The following is a 17,728-nucleotide window of genomic DNA, read 5'->3' as shown; positions in this document are numbered from 1 at the left end:
TCCCTTTGATCCCTTTTATATCCACTCCTCTCACTTCAAACCTATGGACTCCCCTACACTGGGAAAAAGACCTTGTCTATTCACCCTAACCATGCCCCGCATGATTTTATATACCTCTATAATGTCACCCCTCAGCCTCCAACATTCCAGGGAAAACAGACCCAATCTATTCAGCCTCTCCCTATAGCTCAAATCCTCCAACCCTGGCAACATCCTTGTAAATCTTTTCTGCACCCTTTCAAGTTTAACAACATCTCTCCTGTAGCAGGGAGACCAGAACTGTGTGCAGCATTCAAAAAGTGGCCGAACCATTGTCCTATACAGCTACAATATGTCCTCCCAACTCCTATACTCAATGCACTGACCAATAAAGGCAAGCATATCAAATGCCTTCTTCATTACCCTCAGTGGGCGGCACGGTGGCTCAGTGGTTAGCACTGCTGCCTCGCAGCGCCAGAGACCCGGGTTCAATTCCCGCCTCTGGCGACTGTGTGGAGTTTGCACATTCTCCCCGTGTCTGCGTGGGTTTCCTCCGGGTGCTCCGGTTTCCTCCCACAGTCCAAAGATGTGCAGGTCAGGTGAATTGGCCATGCTAAATTGCTCGTAGTGTTAGGTAAGGGGTAAATGTAGGGGTATGGGTGGTTTGTGCTTCGGCGGGTCGGTGTGGACTTGTTGGGCCGAAGGGCCTGTTTCCACACTGTAAAGTAATCTAATCTAATCTAATCTAAAACCTGTGACTCCAGGCTTATGTTCAAGGCATTATATAAATGCTTGAGAGGCAAGAAAGGATCCTGTGTTCATACTGTAAGAAACCACAAAGATATTGGGAGTATAGTTTCTATTCCAGAGATAGCTGATCTACTGGACCTGCAGTGACCAACCTGGAAATGTCATTTCCAAAGCTCTAAATGCCACCAATTCATTTTTTCTTCCTTCAAGACTTGAAAATTATTATTTTGAATTTTGAGGAGCTGAAGGTTTGGAGAGGCCGCTTCTGTATTGCTTATGCCTCAGTGCAAAATCAGGACCCTGGTACTAGCCATTTGAAATATCTGCAGGTTAATGGGAATATTGATTTAAACTTGATGCCTGGCCCCTGAGGATTGATGCTTCATCTCGAAGCATCGCTGGACTGAATGTTGTAAAACACTGAAGGATTCTTCAGGATTTTTTTCTGGGAAGTGGAGAGCAGTGATAATATTGGAGTTGTTCATGGGAACAGTCAGGGAAATGTCCATTTGGTCAGTCACCCCGCTCAGACACTGACACCCAGATGTTCCTGAGACACAGCGAGTCACAAAATAATGGGCTGTTGGAAATTGAGCAGTTGATCATTTCCACTGGCACACTGGATGTTTGAACTTTGTACAAGGAAAGGGGCAAAATGAGGCATTGCCACAAATATCAAACTTCTGTTCCCAAGACTTACTTTTTGGATAATAGCAGGTGACGTAAATGAGTTTAGTCTTTGAACTCGGCCGAACGTGATGCAATGTGTTCAAATCGTTGTAGTTGCAATGAAACTTGATCTTTTCTACTTCAAAGCTTTGGATATTTCTTACAGCAGGGCTTTGAAGCTTGGAGCGCCTGCGAGTTCAGGGATGGAGGGAACAAGATTGAGGCTAAGGTAAGTGAGATTACTGTGCAAAAAAATGGGGATTAACAGGAAAACCTAGACTGGTAGTTGGATGTTGCGTTTGGGGTGGTGGGGATAGTGACATCTGCATGATCAAAATGGGAGCCATAAGGAAGTGAGACAGAAAATTGGGAATGCATCACTGAAGCCCAGATGTGTAAATTCCGGAACTGTAACCAGTGTTTTTAAACTAAAATATCAGCAATGTTCTGCTTTCGTAACCAAACCTTAATGTTGAAAACCTGTGGAATTAGTTACGTAAACAAGACTGTTGAGTATCATGAAGGGAGGTCCTTAACCATAGACCACAAGGGATCATAAACAGAGAGAGACAATAGGTTGTGTAACATGAGGAGCACTGCTCTGCATTCAGCTATGGTCAGGCAAGGAGACATGTCCCATATCTATGATTTTAGATTCCTTACAGTATGGAAACAGGCCCTTCTGCCCAACCAGTCCACACTGACCCTCCAAAGAGTAACCCACCCAGACCCATTTCCCTCTGACTAATGCACCTAACACTATAGGCAGTTTAGCATGGCCAATTCACCTAACCTGCACATCTTTGGACTGTGGGGAGAAACCGGAACACTCAGGGGAAACCCACACAGACACAGGGAGAATGTGCAAACTCCACACACGCAGTCACCCGAGGCTGGAATCAAATCTGGCACCCTGGTGCTGTGAGGCAGCAGTGCTAACCGCTGAGCCACTGTGATCCCTGGTTGTTCTGAACCACATGTAAGCCAGCTGAGCTAACCAGACCCTGACACCATGTAAAGACATTCAATGAAGAAGAATTTGAATCCTCAAATTATATTTATTCTGAGGTAAACCCCAGCTTACACAGTCACACTGTAATATTTCATTATTTACCAGACTTTCTCAGAAATGGCGTGACCCTCCTCAAATTTGGAATCTTTTGTAAAAGTTATTTTTTGCAGTGTGTCTGGGGGTGTTGCAGTGTGGTAAGTTGGTATTATGTCTCCAACTAAACAATATTTGATCCAAAGAAAAAGGGGAACTGCTCTGGACTTTGTTAACAAAAGAACTTCAGGGCTTTATTATTGAATGTGGGATGCGGCAAGGCAATTTTATTGCTCAAGACCACTTATGCTGGAATAGTGGTTGTTGTGAGCTTTTTCTAGATCCCCCGCAGTCCCAGAGATGGTGTTCCCCAAATGTTGCTGCTCTTACCCTTGGTGATATCAGAGGGTAGGGAGGTTTTCTTGAAATAATCTCGATGAGATGATGCAGTTGCTTCATGAAGAGCGTTGCCAACTCCAGTTCACTATAATGGATAGATTATGGGCGGCACGGTGGTTAGCACTGCTGCCTCACAGCGCCAGAGACCCGGGTTCAATTCCCGCCTCAGGCGACTCTGTGTGGAGTTTGTACATTCTCCCCCTGTCTGCGTGGGTTTCCTCCGGGTGCTCCGGATTCCTCCCGCAGTCCAAAAACGTGCAGGTTAGGGTGAATTGGAAATGCTAAATTGCCCGTAGTGTTAGGTGAAGGGGTAAATGTAGGGGAATGGGTCTGGGTGGGTTGCGCTTCGGCGGGTCAGTGTGGACTTGTTGGGCCGAAGGGCCTGTTTCCACACTGTAAGAAATTTAAGTATTTTGAGTTCAACAGCAGCAACCAGGAAAACTATTGAGTCTTGGACAGTGCCAAACTTCTGGTGTGCTGTTGCAAACCTGCCCCCCCTGAATGTTGCATCAGAGTCTTGACTCGAGGCCTTGCAGATGGTGGAGGAATTTGATGGGATGAGAATTGAACAATTCATCCATCTCTCACCTGCTCTTGTTTTGTTGCTTTTTTTTCATTTAGTTCAGAGATTAGCAAGGGCAAATTCTAACCTGAATGTACTGAAGAGGGAAATCAGGAGGGCAAAAAGGGGACATGGGATAGCTTTGGCAATAGAATTAAGGAGAATCCAAAGGGTTTTTACAAATACATTAAGGACAAAAGGGTAACCAGGGAGAGAATAGGGCCCCTCAAAGATCAACAAGGAGGACTTTGTGTGGAGCTGCAGAAAGTGGGGAGATACTAAATGAGTATTTTGCATAAGTATTTATTGTGGAAAAGGATATGGAAGATAAACACTGTAGGGAAATAGATGGTGACATCTTGCAAAATGTCCAGATTACAGAGGAGGAAGTACTGGATGTCTGAAACACATAAAAGTGGATAAATCCTCAGGACCTGATCAGGTGTATCCTAGAACTCTGTGGGAAGCTAGAGAAGTGATTGCTGAGCCTCTTGCTGAGATATTTGTATCATTGATAGTCACAGGTGAGGTGCTGGAAGACTGGCGGTTGGCTAACGTGGTGCCACTGTTTAAGAAGGGTGGTAAGGACAAGCCAGGGAACTATAGACCGGTGAGCCTGACCTCGGTGGTGGGCACGTTGTTGGAGGGAATCCTGAGGGACAGGATGTACATGTATTTGGAAAGGCAAGGACTGATTAGGGATAGTCAACATGGCTTTGTGCATGGGAACTAATGTCTCACAAACTTGATTGAGTTTTTTGAAGAAGCAACAAAGAGGATTGATGAGGGCAGAGCAGTAGATGGACTATATGGACTTCAGTAAGGCGTTCGACAAGGTTCCCCATGGGAGACTGATTAGCAAGGTTAGATCTCACGGAATACAAGGAGAACTAGCTATTTGGATACAGAACTGGCTCAAAGGCAGAAGACAGAGGGTGGTGGTGGAGGGTTGTTTTTCAGACTGGAGGCCTGTGACCAGTGGAGTGTCACAAGAATTGGTGATGGGTCCTCTACTTTTTGTCATTTACATAAATGATTTGGATGCGAGCATAAGAGGTACAGTTAGTAAGTTTGCAGATGACACCAAAATTGGAGGTATAGTGGACAGCGAAGAGGGTTACCTCAGATTACAACAGGATCTTGACCAGATGGGCCAATGGGCTGAGAAGTGGCAGATGGAGTTTAATTCAGATAAACGCGAGGTGCTGCAGTTTGGGAAAGAAAATCTTAGCAGGACTTATACACCTAATGGTAAGGTCCTAGGGAGTGTTGCTGAACAAAGAGACCTTGGAGTGCAGGTTCATAGCTCCTTGAAAGTGGAGTCGCAGATAGATAGGATAGTGAAGGCGGCGTTTAGTATGCTTTCCTTTATTGGTCAGAGTATTGAGTACAGAAGTTGGGAGGTCATGTTGAGGCTGTACAGGACATCGGTTAGGCCACTGTTGGAATATTGTGTGCAATTCTGGTCTCCGTCCTATCGGAAAGATGTTGTGAAACTTGAAAGGGTTCAGAAACGATTTACAAGGATGTTGCCAGGGTTGGAGGATTTGAGCTACAGGGAGAGGCTGAACAGGCTGGGGCTGCTTTCCCTGGACCGTCGGAGGCTGAGGGGTGACCTTATAGAGGTTTACAAAATCATAAGGGGCATGGATAGGATAAATAGGCAAAGTCTTTTCCCTGGGGTCAGGGAGTCCAGAACTAGAGGGCATAGGTTTAGGGTGAGAGGGGAAAGATATAAAAGAGACTTACGGGGCAACTTTTTCCACATAGAGGGTGGTACGTATATGAGCTGCCAGAGGAAGTGATGGAGGCTGGTACAATTGCAACATTTAAGAGGCATTTGGGTGGGTATATGAATAAGAAGGGTTTGGAGGGATATGGGCCAGGTGCTGGCAGGTGGGACTAGATTGGGTTGGGATATCTGGTCAGCATGGACGGGTTGGACCGAAGGGTCTGTTTCCATGCCGTACATCTCTATGACTTTATGACAAAGTGAAGCTCCTAAAATGGACAAAACTAATTAGTAACAGTATGAAGTACCTTTGTGGTTTTTTTTTTAGATTACTTACAGTGTGGAAACAGGCCCTTCGGCCCAACAAGTCCACACCGACCCATAACCCACCCAGACCCATTCCCCTATATTTACCCCTTCACCTAACACTACAGGCAATTTAGCATGGCCAATTTGCCCAACCTGCACATTTTTGGACTGTGGGAGGAAACCGGAACACCCAGAGGAAACCTGCGCAGACACGGGGAGAACGTGCAAACTCCACACAGAGTGTCGCCTGAGGCGGGAACTGAACCTGGGTCTCTGGCGCTGTGAGGCAGCAGTGCTAACCACTGTGCCACCCATCTGTAAAGTATGCATTGTAGTGTGCAAATGAAGACTGAATATGAGGAACCCAATTGTATCAGTTTAAGGTTTTTTAAATCCCCTTTTAGGTTCCTCTCTCTTTTCTCAGAACTCTTTCTACTTGATCAGTTCTGCTTCCAGAAGCAAGGTTGATACCTGACACTATCCTCTCTTAATTCTTCTGTTTCTGAATCTAGTCAACTTTTCCTCCATTTTAAGATGGAGTCAAAGGAAGTTCAATGATGCGATAGAAGTTGTCAGAAATACCCCTTATAGTATGGAAGACAATTGTGAAAAGAAGCTTGAAGGGCAGGTCTTGCTATTGTCAGGATAGTGATAAAATACACACTATCAATTTTTCTGATTTTCATACCAAGGTTTGAAATTGTTTCGAAAAGGAAAATTAATTGACTTAAAAATGGCTGCAGTAATCATCTGACCATGGATTGAGCCAGGCTTCATGAAAACATCAATAAACAAGATTTGGAGATGCCGGTGTTGGACTGAGGTGGACAAAGTTAAAAATCACACAACATCAGGTTTATTTGGAAGCACTAGCCTTCAGAGTGCTGCTTCTTCATCAGGTGGTTGTGGAACAGGACCATAAGACACAGAATTTATACAAAAGGGTTACCGTGTCATGGAGCTGTAATGATATATGAAGCAAATTTAGATTAAGTAATTCATCTTTTAGAATGGGAGATGCTAGTTTAAATTCTTTAATGTGTAAACCCCAGAACTCCTTTTATGTTACTTTCACAAGATAGCTTCAGCTTTTCTAACAATAGGTGCCATCTCAACACAGACAATCAATAAACAAGAACCAATCTGAAACGAAATTCGCATTCTTATCAGGAGAGATTGAAACCAAGTAGGTGTGAAGAATATATCTCTGCAATTAGATTTAAACCTTTCTGAGAAGTTGAAGATAAAATACATCACCAGAAGCTCTTCAGATTGGAGACAATAAACCCAGACACAGGAAAATACGAGTGAGCTGTATTTTAAACAACTGCTTTGGTAGAGCTAAGGAGATGGATTGTGTCTGGAACTAGAGACCACTCTGTCTGTATCTCTCTGCTGTCTCAGGAAGATCAAAGCCCAGAGACAAAATAAATTGGAGAAACATCCAAACACTGAGAATTCAAAGTTCTCTGCAAAAGTTTTTGCCTGTCCTTGATCCAGAACAATTTATCCAGCCCATGGTCACTGAGGTTATGGAATGTACGATCGGAGTCAATGTAAAATAAAGTTGCTGCCTCTCTCTCATGAATCTCTTACATTTAAACTTTTATCTCAGCTCCTTCTTAGAAATGCAACTCCTGGAAGCAATATCATTCTAACTCCAATGTCTTATCCCTTTGCAATTTTAAATAACTCTACCAATCTGCATTCTCCTCAATTTAACCAAAACAGTTATAGCTGATTGTTACATAACTGCCCTGACCTCATGTTTCTCTGGGGATATCATGTCAGCTATTTTGTACCAGGCATCCTCTGGGTCCAGATTCCCTTTGATGTCATTACCACTCCCCATTAAAAAAATAACAATCAACACAATTAATCATTTTCCATTTTCAACCAAAAGCATTACTGTACCTCCAAACTTCTTGACCTTTCTGCTTTCTGAACGATGAGATCTCACAAGTTTATAAAGAATGCTTGGTACAGCATGGGTTTCCTAGCCGAGCAGCAGGCGATTGAGAGGACAATGCATGGAGTATTTCACAGTCACATCCTCCTTACCTCTGTCACTTTTTCCAGCCCTACCTCCCTCTGAGATCTCTGTGACCCTCAAACTCAGCCCTCTTTTGCCTTTACTCTATTTCCTTTACCTCACTGTTAGTGGCTGTAAAACATTTGGACAGGTATATGAGTAGGAAAGCTTTAGAGAGACATGGGCCAAACATAGGCAAATAGAACAAGTTCAGTTTAGGACACCTGGTCGACATGGACAAAGGGTCTGTTTCTGTGCTGTTTGACTCTGACTCTATAAGTAAGCAAACTCTAAACACAAGTAAATCATCACAAGCTATCAACATGTGGCTTCTACCAGATCAAATTTTAATCCCCTTTTAAAACCAGTGCACAAATAAACAGAGTCGAGAGTGTGGTGCTGGAAAAGCACAGCAGAATCAGGCAGCATCCAAGGAGCAGGAGAATCGATGTTTCGGGCATTCCTGATGAAGGGCTTATACCCAAAACGTCAATTCTCCTTCTCCTCAGATGCTGCCTGACCTGCTGTGCTTTTCCAGCACCACACTCTCGACTCTGACTCTCCAGCATCTGCAGTCTTCACTTTCTCCCACAAATAAACAGACAGACACAGGCAAACCACAACAAAACTGGCTTTACCAGTTGAGGGATAAAACTGGGAAATACATTTACGTAGCACCAGTTCCCAGAGTTCAATGAGATGCTTCCTCAGCTTGCCAGAACTTTTTGCTCTTCACTCTTCCTTTTCCAGTTTTTTTCACTTCTTCACAGGAAGGCACAGGGCAATTGGCACACTAACAACAAAGTCCCTTCGATCCTGGTTAAAGGCAACAGCTTACAGCAACTGCAGGGAGAAAATAACTGGCTTTCTTCAGGCTTCAGGGATTGTTACTGCACAGAGAGACTAACTACCTGCCTCTCCAGCATTCCAAAGGGTCCACCCTTTGTCATCCACATCCAAAAGCTGTTTGGCTGCCAGGAACCAATCAGAGAGCTGTTGTCAGGCTGATGACCATTGGATCCATATGTAGACAGACCAAACAGCAACCTGTTGCAAGCTAAGTCTGACTCCGCACACACCCTGCTCCCATGTTGTCTATACATACCTGCCCCACTGTCACACACCATGACTGTCAGTAACTTGTTTTTAAAAATGTAGCAATTCCTTCCTTTGGTTTTAAAAGTCATTTCATTTTATCTTTACAATCAAAAATTCAGAAAATGAAATGTCTGTACATCAGCACCAGGACCACCATCTTCACCTGATGTGTCCGAGGTGAGTCACTGATGTTGGTGCCCTGAAGGATTTGACAATTACTCAATCCAAAGGGACAATGGAATCCTTTATGTGATTCTGCGTTGCTGACATAACTCCAGCTGCTATAAAACGCTCTTCCTCTTTAAAAGATCCAATGATTTTTCTTTACTCCAATCACCTCTGATTTTTCGCCTGGGTGTTACTCACCGCAGCATCTCAGAGATTAACCTTTGAACTTGAGAGACTCCTGGGACAGTCCTGGAGGATGCTGAGCAGGAGTTGGTTACAGTGTCTTGGGCTGAACATATGGGTTACCAGGAGCAATTGGTGTTGATAACACCAGAAGGGGTGGAGTGCAGGGAGAAAAGGGAGGAGACAGAGAGGGAGAGAAAGAGGAGAGACAGAGAGGGAGAGAGAAAGGGAAGAAACGGAGGGAAGGGGAAGACAAAGGGGAAGCAAGAGGGGGATGAAAAGAGGAGTTGAGGGCAACAGTGTGTGAGGGGGAGACAGAGAAGATAGAGAGGAAGAAGAGATTAGAGAGTGGGATGGAGAGGGTGTGGGAAGATAAAGAGTGAGAGGGAGGGAGAGGGGTGGACAGATAGAATGAGGGAGAGGGAGAGGGAGACGGAGAGTAAGACAAAGAGAAGGAAGGGTGAATGGGGTGGACATGGAGGGAGGGGGTAGAAAGGAGCATGGATGGGGGGGGAAGACAGAGGATGAGGGGGAGACAGTAAGGGGAAGACAGAGGGAGAGGGAAATGGGGGGAAAACAAAGTGAGGGGGAGGGGGAGGGGGAGCCAAGACAGAGAAATGGAGCAAGTCGAAGCGTTGGGGAGAGACAAGGAGTGGATGAGTCTGGGGGAGGGGAGAGTCTGGGGGAGGGGAGTCAAGGAGGGAGAGCGAGAGGGTGGAGCAAGAGTGAGAGGGTGGTGGGAGAGTCGGAGCAAGAGACAGGCAGAGTCGGGGGAAGAGATAGGGAGGGGAGAATCAGTGGGGTGAGAGACAGGGGGGAAAATTAGGGGGAGGGGAGAGTCACGGAAAGGGGGGAGACAGGGAGGGGAGAATTTGGGAGGGGAGAATCAGTGGGGGGGGAGACCGGGGGGGGGGCAGACCGGTGGGGGAGACCGGGGGGTGGGGGAGACCGGGGGGGGGGGGAGACCGGGGGGGGGAGACGGGGGGGGAGACGGGGGGGGGGAGACGGGGGGGAGAATTAGGGAGAGGGGGAATACTGGGAGGGGAGAGTCACGGAAGGGGGGGGGGGAGATGGGGGGGGGGGGAGATGGGGGGGGGGGAGATGGGGGGGGGAGAGACGGGGGGGGGAGACGGGGGGGGGACAGGGAGAGGGGGAATACTGGGAGGGGAGAGTCACGGAAAGGGGGGAGACAGGGGGGGAGATCAGGGGGGGGAGATCAGGGGGAGAGAGACGGGGGGGGAGAGACGGGGGGGGAGAGACGGGGGGGGGGAGAGACAGGGGGGGAGACAGGGGGGGAGACGGGGGGGGAGACGGGGGGGGAGACGGGGGGGGGGAGACGGGGGGGGGAGACGGGGGGGGGGGAGACGGGGGGGAGACGGGGGGGGGAGACGGGGGGGGGGAGACGGGGGGGGGGAGACGGGGGGGGGGAGACGGGGGGGGGAGACGGGGGGGGAGACGGGGGGGGGGAGACGGGGGGGGAGACGGGGGGGAGACGGGGGGGGGAGACGGGGGGGGGAGACGGGGGGGGGAGACGGGGGGGGGAGACGGGGGGGGGAGACGGGGGAGGGAGACGGGGGAGGGAGACGGGGGAGGGAGACGGGGGGGGGGGGGAGACGGGGGGGAGATGGAAGGGGAGACGGGGGGGGGAGATGGAAGGGGAGACGGGGGGGAAACGGGGGGGAAATGGGGGGGAGACGGGGGGAGACGGGGAAGAGAGGGGGGAGACAGGGAGGGGGAGAGTCAGAGGGAGGGGGAGAGTCAGAGGGAGGGGGAGGGTCAGAGGGAGGAGGAGAGTCAGAGAGGGGGTTGGGGGGGACGGGGGGGACGGGGGGGATGGGGAGGGGGGGACGGGGGAGACGGGGAGGGGGATGGGGGGAGACGGGGAGGGGGGGAGACGGGGAGGGGGGGAGACGGGGAGGGGGGAGACGGGGAGACCGGGTGGAGGGGGGAGACGGGGGGGAGGGGGGAGACGGGGGGGAGGGAGGAGACGGGGAGGGGGGGAGGGAGGAGACGGGGAGGGGGGGAGGGAGGAGACGGGGAGGGGGGGAGGGAGAAGACGGGGAGGGGGGGAGGGAGAAGACGGGGAGGGGGGAGACGGGGAGGGGGAGACGGGGAGGGGGGAGACGGGGAGGGGGGAGACGGGGAGGGGGGAGACGGGGAGGGGGGAGACGGGGAGGGGGGAGACGGGGAGGGGGGGAGGGGGGAGACGGGGAGGGGGAGGAGACGGGGAGTGGGGAGGGAGGAGACGGGGAGTGGGGAGGGAGGAGACGGGGAGGGGGGGAGGGAGGAGACGGGGAGGGGGGAGACGGGGGAGGGGGGGGAGGGGGGGGAGGGGGGAGACGGGGGAGGGGGGAGAGGGGGGAGACAGGAAGGGGGAGGGGGGAGACAGGGAGGGGGGAGACAGGGAGGGGGGAGGGGGGAGACAGGGAGGGGGGGAGGGGGGAGACAGGGAGGAGAGGGGGGAGAGTCGGAAAGGGGGAGAGTCGGAGAGGGTGAGAGTCGGGGGGGGGACAGAGAGGGGGGAGAAAGGGGGGGAGAGTCGGGGAGGGGAGTGTCAGGGAAAGGGGAGAGTCAGAGAGAGGGGGGGATACAGTGAAAGGGGGGGGGGGGAGACAGGGAGAGGAGAGCCGGGTGGGGGCAGGTGGAGTGAGCAGACATGAGCCAGCTGGCAGCCCTGAGTGGATTGGCTGCCCGTGGGGCAGTGATTTTGTGCCGGGATCAGCTGATTGATCCTTCAGCGGTTTCACTGAGTGAGAAATCTCAGTCCCTCCCTCCTAGACCCGATCCTGCCCATCCATGACGCTAGCGGGATTCACCAGTCAATACCAACCCAGGGCAAACCCGCAGGGAAGGACCAATGGAGGGGAAAACCGAGAGAAGTTGGTCAATAATTCGATTCCAAGTGAATGGACACAAGGAGCAGGAGATCTGAGTGTAGCCGGGAGTGGACGCTCTGGGTTTTCAGAGAGAGGTAAAGGGGAGGTTGTACTGCAGAAAGAGAGCACTGCAGTTAAACGCTGTGCAGAGCGAGCAAACGCTGGAGCTAGTGTCTGTGTGAAAGACAGCCAGGTGGAGGAGTGTGAACCATAGCAAATGCTATTTTTTTTTGTCAGGAATGCAGTGAGATCACATTGCAAAGGTCAGTGTTGTGAAAGATATTAGTGCCGACTTCCTGGGTGTGCTGTTGAGCTGAAATAAATCACACCCACTGTCTGTGAGACGGTAAAAGGTGTAAACAGTTCTTTCCGAACGTGTGACAGGGAGAATGTTTGAGTGCCCACTGTCACGGTGATGGATCCTTGCAGGTGGCTGAGGATTTCTGTTTGAACACAACATCGCTGGTTGTGCAGGTAAGAGCGAGGCTGAACTTCACTTGTATGTTACACCAGTCAACTTTGGCCTGTCATGCCTGATTGCAACTGTGTGCGGACTGACATATCTAGTGTACACACTGTTCTTTTGAAACTGGAGCGAGGAATCGTCTGTCCTCCTGCATGGCTGTCTCGGGCCAGAGTGGCTTAACCTCAGAGTAAAGTGATACCAACGTAAGACTGAGATGAGGGGGAATTTCTTCTCTCGGAGAGCTGTGAGTCTTTAGAACTCCTTGCCACAGAGAGTTGTGGGGGTACAGTCCTTGTGTATGTTTAAGGCCGAGTTAGGTATCAGTTTGGGGTCTCAAGGGCTGTTTATGGATGTGAGGAAAGTCTGACCAGCCGTGATCCTACTGGATGGTGGAGCAGAGTTGAGGGCCCGAATGGCCTATTCCTGTTCCTATTACTTTTTATGGTGCTGTGACTGCCATCTGTTGATTTTAAAAGTGTGCAATCATTATTAATGATCATTAAAATATTGTTGCCAGCGCCTGTTGAGTTCTGTGAAAACTATTTAGTTGGTGGGACAGTACAAACAAACAGAACAAAATTCTGACCATTTTCTGTTGCAGTCAGAGACCTTAAATTTCTTTTGCAGCCCAGGTCAGCAGGTAACAGGCAGTCAGCAATAAACAGATTTGAATCCAAGGTGTTTTGTTGTTTCTTTTTTGAAGTGGAATACTAGAATGTTGAAAGTGAGTCACAAGTTGGAATCAAATTACAAAGTTCAGAGTGTTTATGTATAAAGTGAGTTACAGGTTGGAGTCTGTTTGTACTGTTCGAATGGTTCACTGAGATCCAAGATGATGAGGTGCCAAGTTGAGTTCAAAGACAGTTACAAACCAGGAGATAGCGTATGGAGCCTTTAGATTTAAATATTCTATACACATCCTGCAATGCATGTTTTTATGCTTACATGATATTCTTACAGCCAGCCACATCGATCAGCTTCAGAGTGAACCTGACTATTGCTAACATCAGCCTGAAAAATGTGTTGCTGGAAAAGCGCAGCAGGTCAGGCAGCATCCAAGGAGTAGGAGAATCGACGTTTCAGGCCTAAGCCCTTCTTCAGGAATGAGGAAGGTGTGCCAAGCAGGCTAAGATAAAAGGTAGGGAGGAGGGACTTGGGGGAGGGGCGTTGGGAATGCGATAGGTGGAAGGAGGTTAAGGTGAGGGTGAGAGGCCGGAGAGGGGGTGGGGGCGGAGAAGTCAGGAAAAAGATCGCAGGTCAAGAAGGCGGTGCTGAGTCCAAGGGTTGGGACTGAGATAAGGTGGGGAGAGGGGAAATGAGAAAGCTGGAGAAACCTGCATTTATCCCTAAGCGGAAGATGAGGCGCTCTTCCTCCAGGCGTCGTGTTGCCATGGTCTGGCGATGGAGGAGGCCAAGGACCTGCATGTCCTTGGCGGAGTGGGAGGGGGAGTTAAAGTGTTCAGCCACGGGGCGGTTGGGTTGGTTGGTGCGGGTGTCCCAGAGGTGTTCTCTGAAACGTTCCGCAAGTAGGCGGCCTGTCTCCCCAATGTATAGGAAGCCACATCGGGTGCAGCGGATGCAGTAAATGATGTGTGTGGAGGTGCAGGTGAATTTGTGATGGATATGGAAGGATCCCTTGGGGCCTTGGAGGGAAGTGAGGGGGGAGGTGTGGGTGCAGCTTTTGCATTTCTTGTGGTTGCAGGGGAAGGTGCCAGGAGTGGAGGTTGGGTTGGTGGGGGGTGTGGACCTGACGAGGGAGTCGTGGAGGGAATGGACTTTCTGGAACGCTGACAGGGGAGGGGAGGGAAATATATCCTTGATGGTGGGGTCTGTTTGGAGGTGGCGAAGGATGATACAATGTATCTGGAGGTTGGTGGGGTGGTAGGTGAGGACCAATGGGATTCTGTCCTGGTGGTGATTGGAGGGGCAGGGTTCAAGGGCGTAGGAGCGGGAAGTGGAGGAGATACGGTGGAGAGCATCGTCAACCACGTTTGAGGGGAAATTGCGGTCTTTTCTCGTCGATTCTCCTGCTCCTTGGATGCTGCCTGACCTGCTGCACTTTTCCAGCAACACATTTTTCAGCTCTGATCTCCAGCATCTGCAATCCTCACTTTCTCCTAACATCAGCCTGGAGACTTAGTGAGGAAACGGGAGACACCAGGCTGTAGCCCCACTCCCCCCGTTAGTGGACATAAAGCCTCAATATAACTGTTTACAATGGGTTTGGAGAGAAGGATCTCTTTTTGATTTCACAGAAGTAACAAACATTTCCCTAATGAACATTATTTTGTTCCATTTCCCACTCAACACTTGGACAAGTGGACGATCTGATCAGCCAGAGGAAGAGGGGAGTGCAAAAAGCAGCTAGGCACAGCTAAGGCTTCCTGCAGGACAGTCCACTCTAGTCAGGACTGAGGAGTGGAGCAGTGTTCAGGGCCATTGTGCTGGGGAGATGGGGGTGTACTCTATACACCACGGCTGGGGGAAGGAGCATGGAGTTTGGGGTGATCTTAGGTAGGTGGAAAATGTTATCAAAAGGAGTACAAAGTAGGAAAAAGTGAAGTTGTTCATTTTGTAAAGGAGAACAAAAGATTAGAGTAATATTTAAATGGAGAAAAATGGCAGAAAGCTGCACCACAAAGGGACTTGCGGTTAGGTGTGTACAAAACACAGAAAGCCAGCACACAGGGGCAGTAGGTAATCAGGAAGGGTCATGGGAGAATGGCCCTTAGTTTTAGGGAGCTGGAGTGTAAGAGAAGGGAGGTCTTGCTCAACTGTGAGACCACACCTGGAGTGCTGTGAACAATGTCTGTCCCATTATTTCAGGAAAGACACCATTTACTTGAAGGCAGTTCAGAGAAGGTTGACTTGGATGATCTCCAGAATGGAAGGATTGTCTTCTGAGCAAAGGCTGAACAGGTCACTGGAGTTTAGAAGAATGAGAGGCGATCTCATTGAAATATATAGAATTCTTAAGGGGCTTCTCAGGGTCAATGCTGAGAGGATGTTTCTCCCTCTTCAGAGAGTCTAGGACCAGAGGGTACAGTCACAGGATAAAGCAGCTCCAATTAAAGACTGAGATGAGGAGGAATTTCTTCTCTCAGAGGGCTGAGAGTCAGGCAGCACAGTGGCTCAGTGTTTAGCACTGCTGCCTCACAGCACCAGGGACCCAGGTTTGATTCCAATCTCAGGCGACTGTGTGGAGTTTGCACATTCTCCCTGTGGACTGTGTGGGTTTCCTCCGGGTGCTCTGGTTTCTTCCCACAATCCAAAGATGTGCAGGTTAGGTGAATTGGCCAAGCTAAATTGCCCATAGTGTTCAGGGGTGTAGATTAGTTGCATTAGTCAGGGGAAATGTAGAGTAATAGGGTAGGGAAATGTAGAATAATAGGGTAGGGAAATTGGTCTGGGTTGGTGGGCCAAATGGCTTGTTTCCACACTGTAAATTCTAATTCTTTGGAGCTCCTTGCCACAGAGAGCTGTGGGCCAGAGTCTTTGTCTGTATTTAAGGCTGAGGCAGGTAGAGTCTTGATCAGTTCCAGAAAATGTAGGAAAATGGATGTGATGAATGTTGGATCATCCGTGAACTTATTGAATGGTGGAACAGGCTTGAGGCGCTCACTGGCCTTCTCCTGCTCTTATGATCTTCTGTCTACTGGAGTTCAGGGTTCCGAGGGAGAAGGTTAGAGGTGGTGGGGACGCGAATCTGGAGTTAAGCTCTGGGGGGGGGGGGGGGGGGGGCTGTGGTGGAGGTGGAAGCTTAAAATGGGGCTGTGTGAAAGTCAAAGTCTTTATTGAGGAGGGAGAGAGGAACAGTCCTCTTGTTCCTGGAGCGGAAGGGATGGTGAAACATCCACTAACCTCATGGAGATCTCGTGTTTCTGATCATGAGGTGGAAATCTGGTGATGAATATGTTAAGGAAGGGTCCAGGGCAGGTTCCTTGTGTATCTTCATATCAGTTGGCGTAACTAAGGCAGTGAGCACAGTGCAGATGTAAGTTCTGTTTGTAGGTTTCTTTAGTCTGTTCTGGAGCATGTGTCACTGACCAAGACCAGCATTTATGGGCAATCTCTAATTACTCCTAAACTAGCTCAATTATTTTAGCAGGCAGCAAAGATTCATTGCTGTGAGTTTGGAGTCATATGTAGGCCAGATCAGGTAATGATGGCAGATTGCTCCCCTCAAGGGAATTCTCGAACCTGGTGGATGGGATTTCACATCAGTTCATGATAGTTTCATGGTCAGGTTTATTCAGTGAATTCAAATTTCACCCACTGCCATCATGGCAAAAGTGTGGACAGGCAGGAGGCTGGAAGAACACAGCAAGTCAGGCAGCATCAGGAGGTGGGGAAGTCGGTGGCACAATGGTTAGCACTGCTGCCTCACAGCGCCAGAGACCGGGGTTCAATTCCCGCCTCAGGCGACTGACTGTGTGGAGTTTGCACGTTCTCCCCGTGTCTGTGTGGGTTTCCTCCGGGTGCTCCAGTTTCCTCCCACAGTCCAAAGATGTGCAGGTCAGGTGAATTGGCCATGCTAAATTGCCCATAGTGTTAGGTAAGGGGTAAATGTAGAGGTATGGGTGGGTTGCGCTTCGGCGGGGCGGTGTGGATTTGTTGGGCCGAAGGGCCTGTTTCCACACTGTATGTAATCTAATCTAATCTAAGTCGATGTTTTGGCTTTAACTCTTCTTCAGGACTGGGGGTGGGAAAGAGGGAGCTGCAGATAAAGGGGGTGGCGGGGGCAGGTTGATGAAGTGGGAATAGGTGAAGACAGGTGGGGGGTATGACCTGGTTGTACGTTCCTGATGAGGGCTTTTGTCCTTGGATGCTGCCTGACCTGCTTTTCCAGCACCAGTCTAATCTTGATTCTAATCTCCAGCGTCTGCAGTACCCACTTCTGCCCAGTACGACCTGGTTGGTCAATGGGATGAATGCATCTGGTTGGTGGCTGAGAGGAGTGGAAGGGAAGGGGGAGGGGCTGGGAAGGGAGTCGGGGAATGGGGAGGGAGGCACCTGAACCCATGACCCCAGATATTAGCCTTGTCCTTTGGATTACTAATCCAATGACATGACCACAATCTGCCCCTTTAAGTCCTCCACCCTCCACCCCCCCCACCCCCACCCCCCCCCCACCCCACCCCATAACCTTCCTGCCAGGCAATAGTAGTAGTTTACACATGTTTCATAATTCCCAACCTACCACCTCCACACTTACTGAGAATGAACTTGCCAGGGATGCCAACATGTCTGTGAGACAAACAGCAACGAGAACCTGTGTCTCTGCAGCCTTTAAGTAAAATAATTACCATGTTTGAGCTTCCTCCTGCTGTTTTTGTCACCTTGCCTGATATAATTTATATACAGTACCATCTATTGTTTCTAGAACTTGGCAGTTGCTTTCTCCAGGGAATACTTTCGAAAATAAAATGCCTTTTTGTGTGCAAAGTGTTAAAGGTGTGG

General features: G+C 49.6%; 1 protein-coding gene across 14 annotated transcripts in view; it reads left to right on the top strand.

Annotated features, from left to right (window-relative positions):
• The window catches only part of srcin1a (SRC kinase signaling inhibitor 1a), a 584,261-nt gene that overhangs the window by 241,883 nt on the left and 324,650 nt on the right, over positions 1–17,728 (top strand). For 11 of the 14 annotated variants that reach the window (XM_087977753.1, XM_087977752.1, XM_087977750.1 and 8 more), the window contains one exon: positions 1,565–1,627. The exons of 1 other annotated variant lie outside the window; for it this stretch is intronic. In XM_087977753.1, the coding sequence (XP_087833879.1) occupies positions 1,565–1,627 (63 nt within the window). Of the gene's footprint in view, positions 1–1,564; positions 1,628–11,723; positions 11,898–11,920; positions 12,277–17,728 lie in introns of those variants that run through there. 2 more of the 14 variants (XM_087977759.1, XM_087977758.1) reach the window with 2 other exon arrangements.

The sequence above is a fragment of the Chiloscyllium plagiosum genome, unplaced genomic scaffold, assembly GCF_037043375.1.
Source record: "Chiloscyllium plagiosum isolate Xiang-an unplaced genomic scaffold, Cpla_swu_hap1 HiC_scaffold_32, whole genome shotgun sequence".
NCBI classification, from domain to species: Eukaryota; Metazoa; Chordata; class Chondrichthyes; order Orectolobiformes; family Hemiscylliidae; genus Chiloscyllium; species Chiloscyllium plagiosum.
The sequence above is the reverse complement of the archived record's forward strand: the minus strand, read 5'-3'. Positions and strand labels throughout refer to the sequence as shown.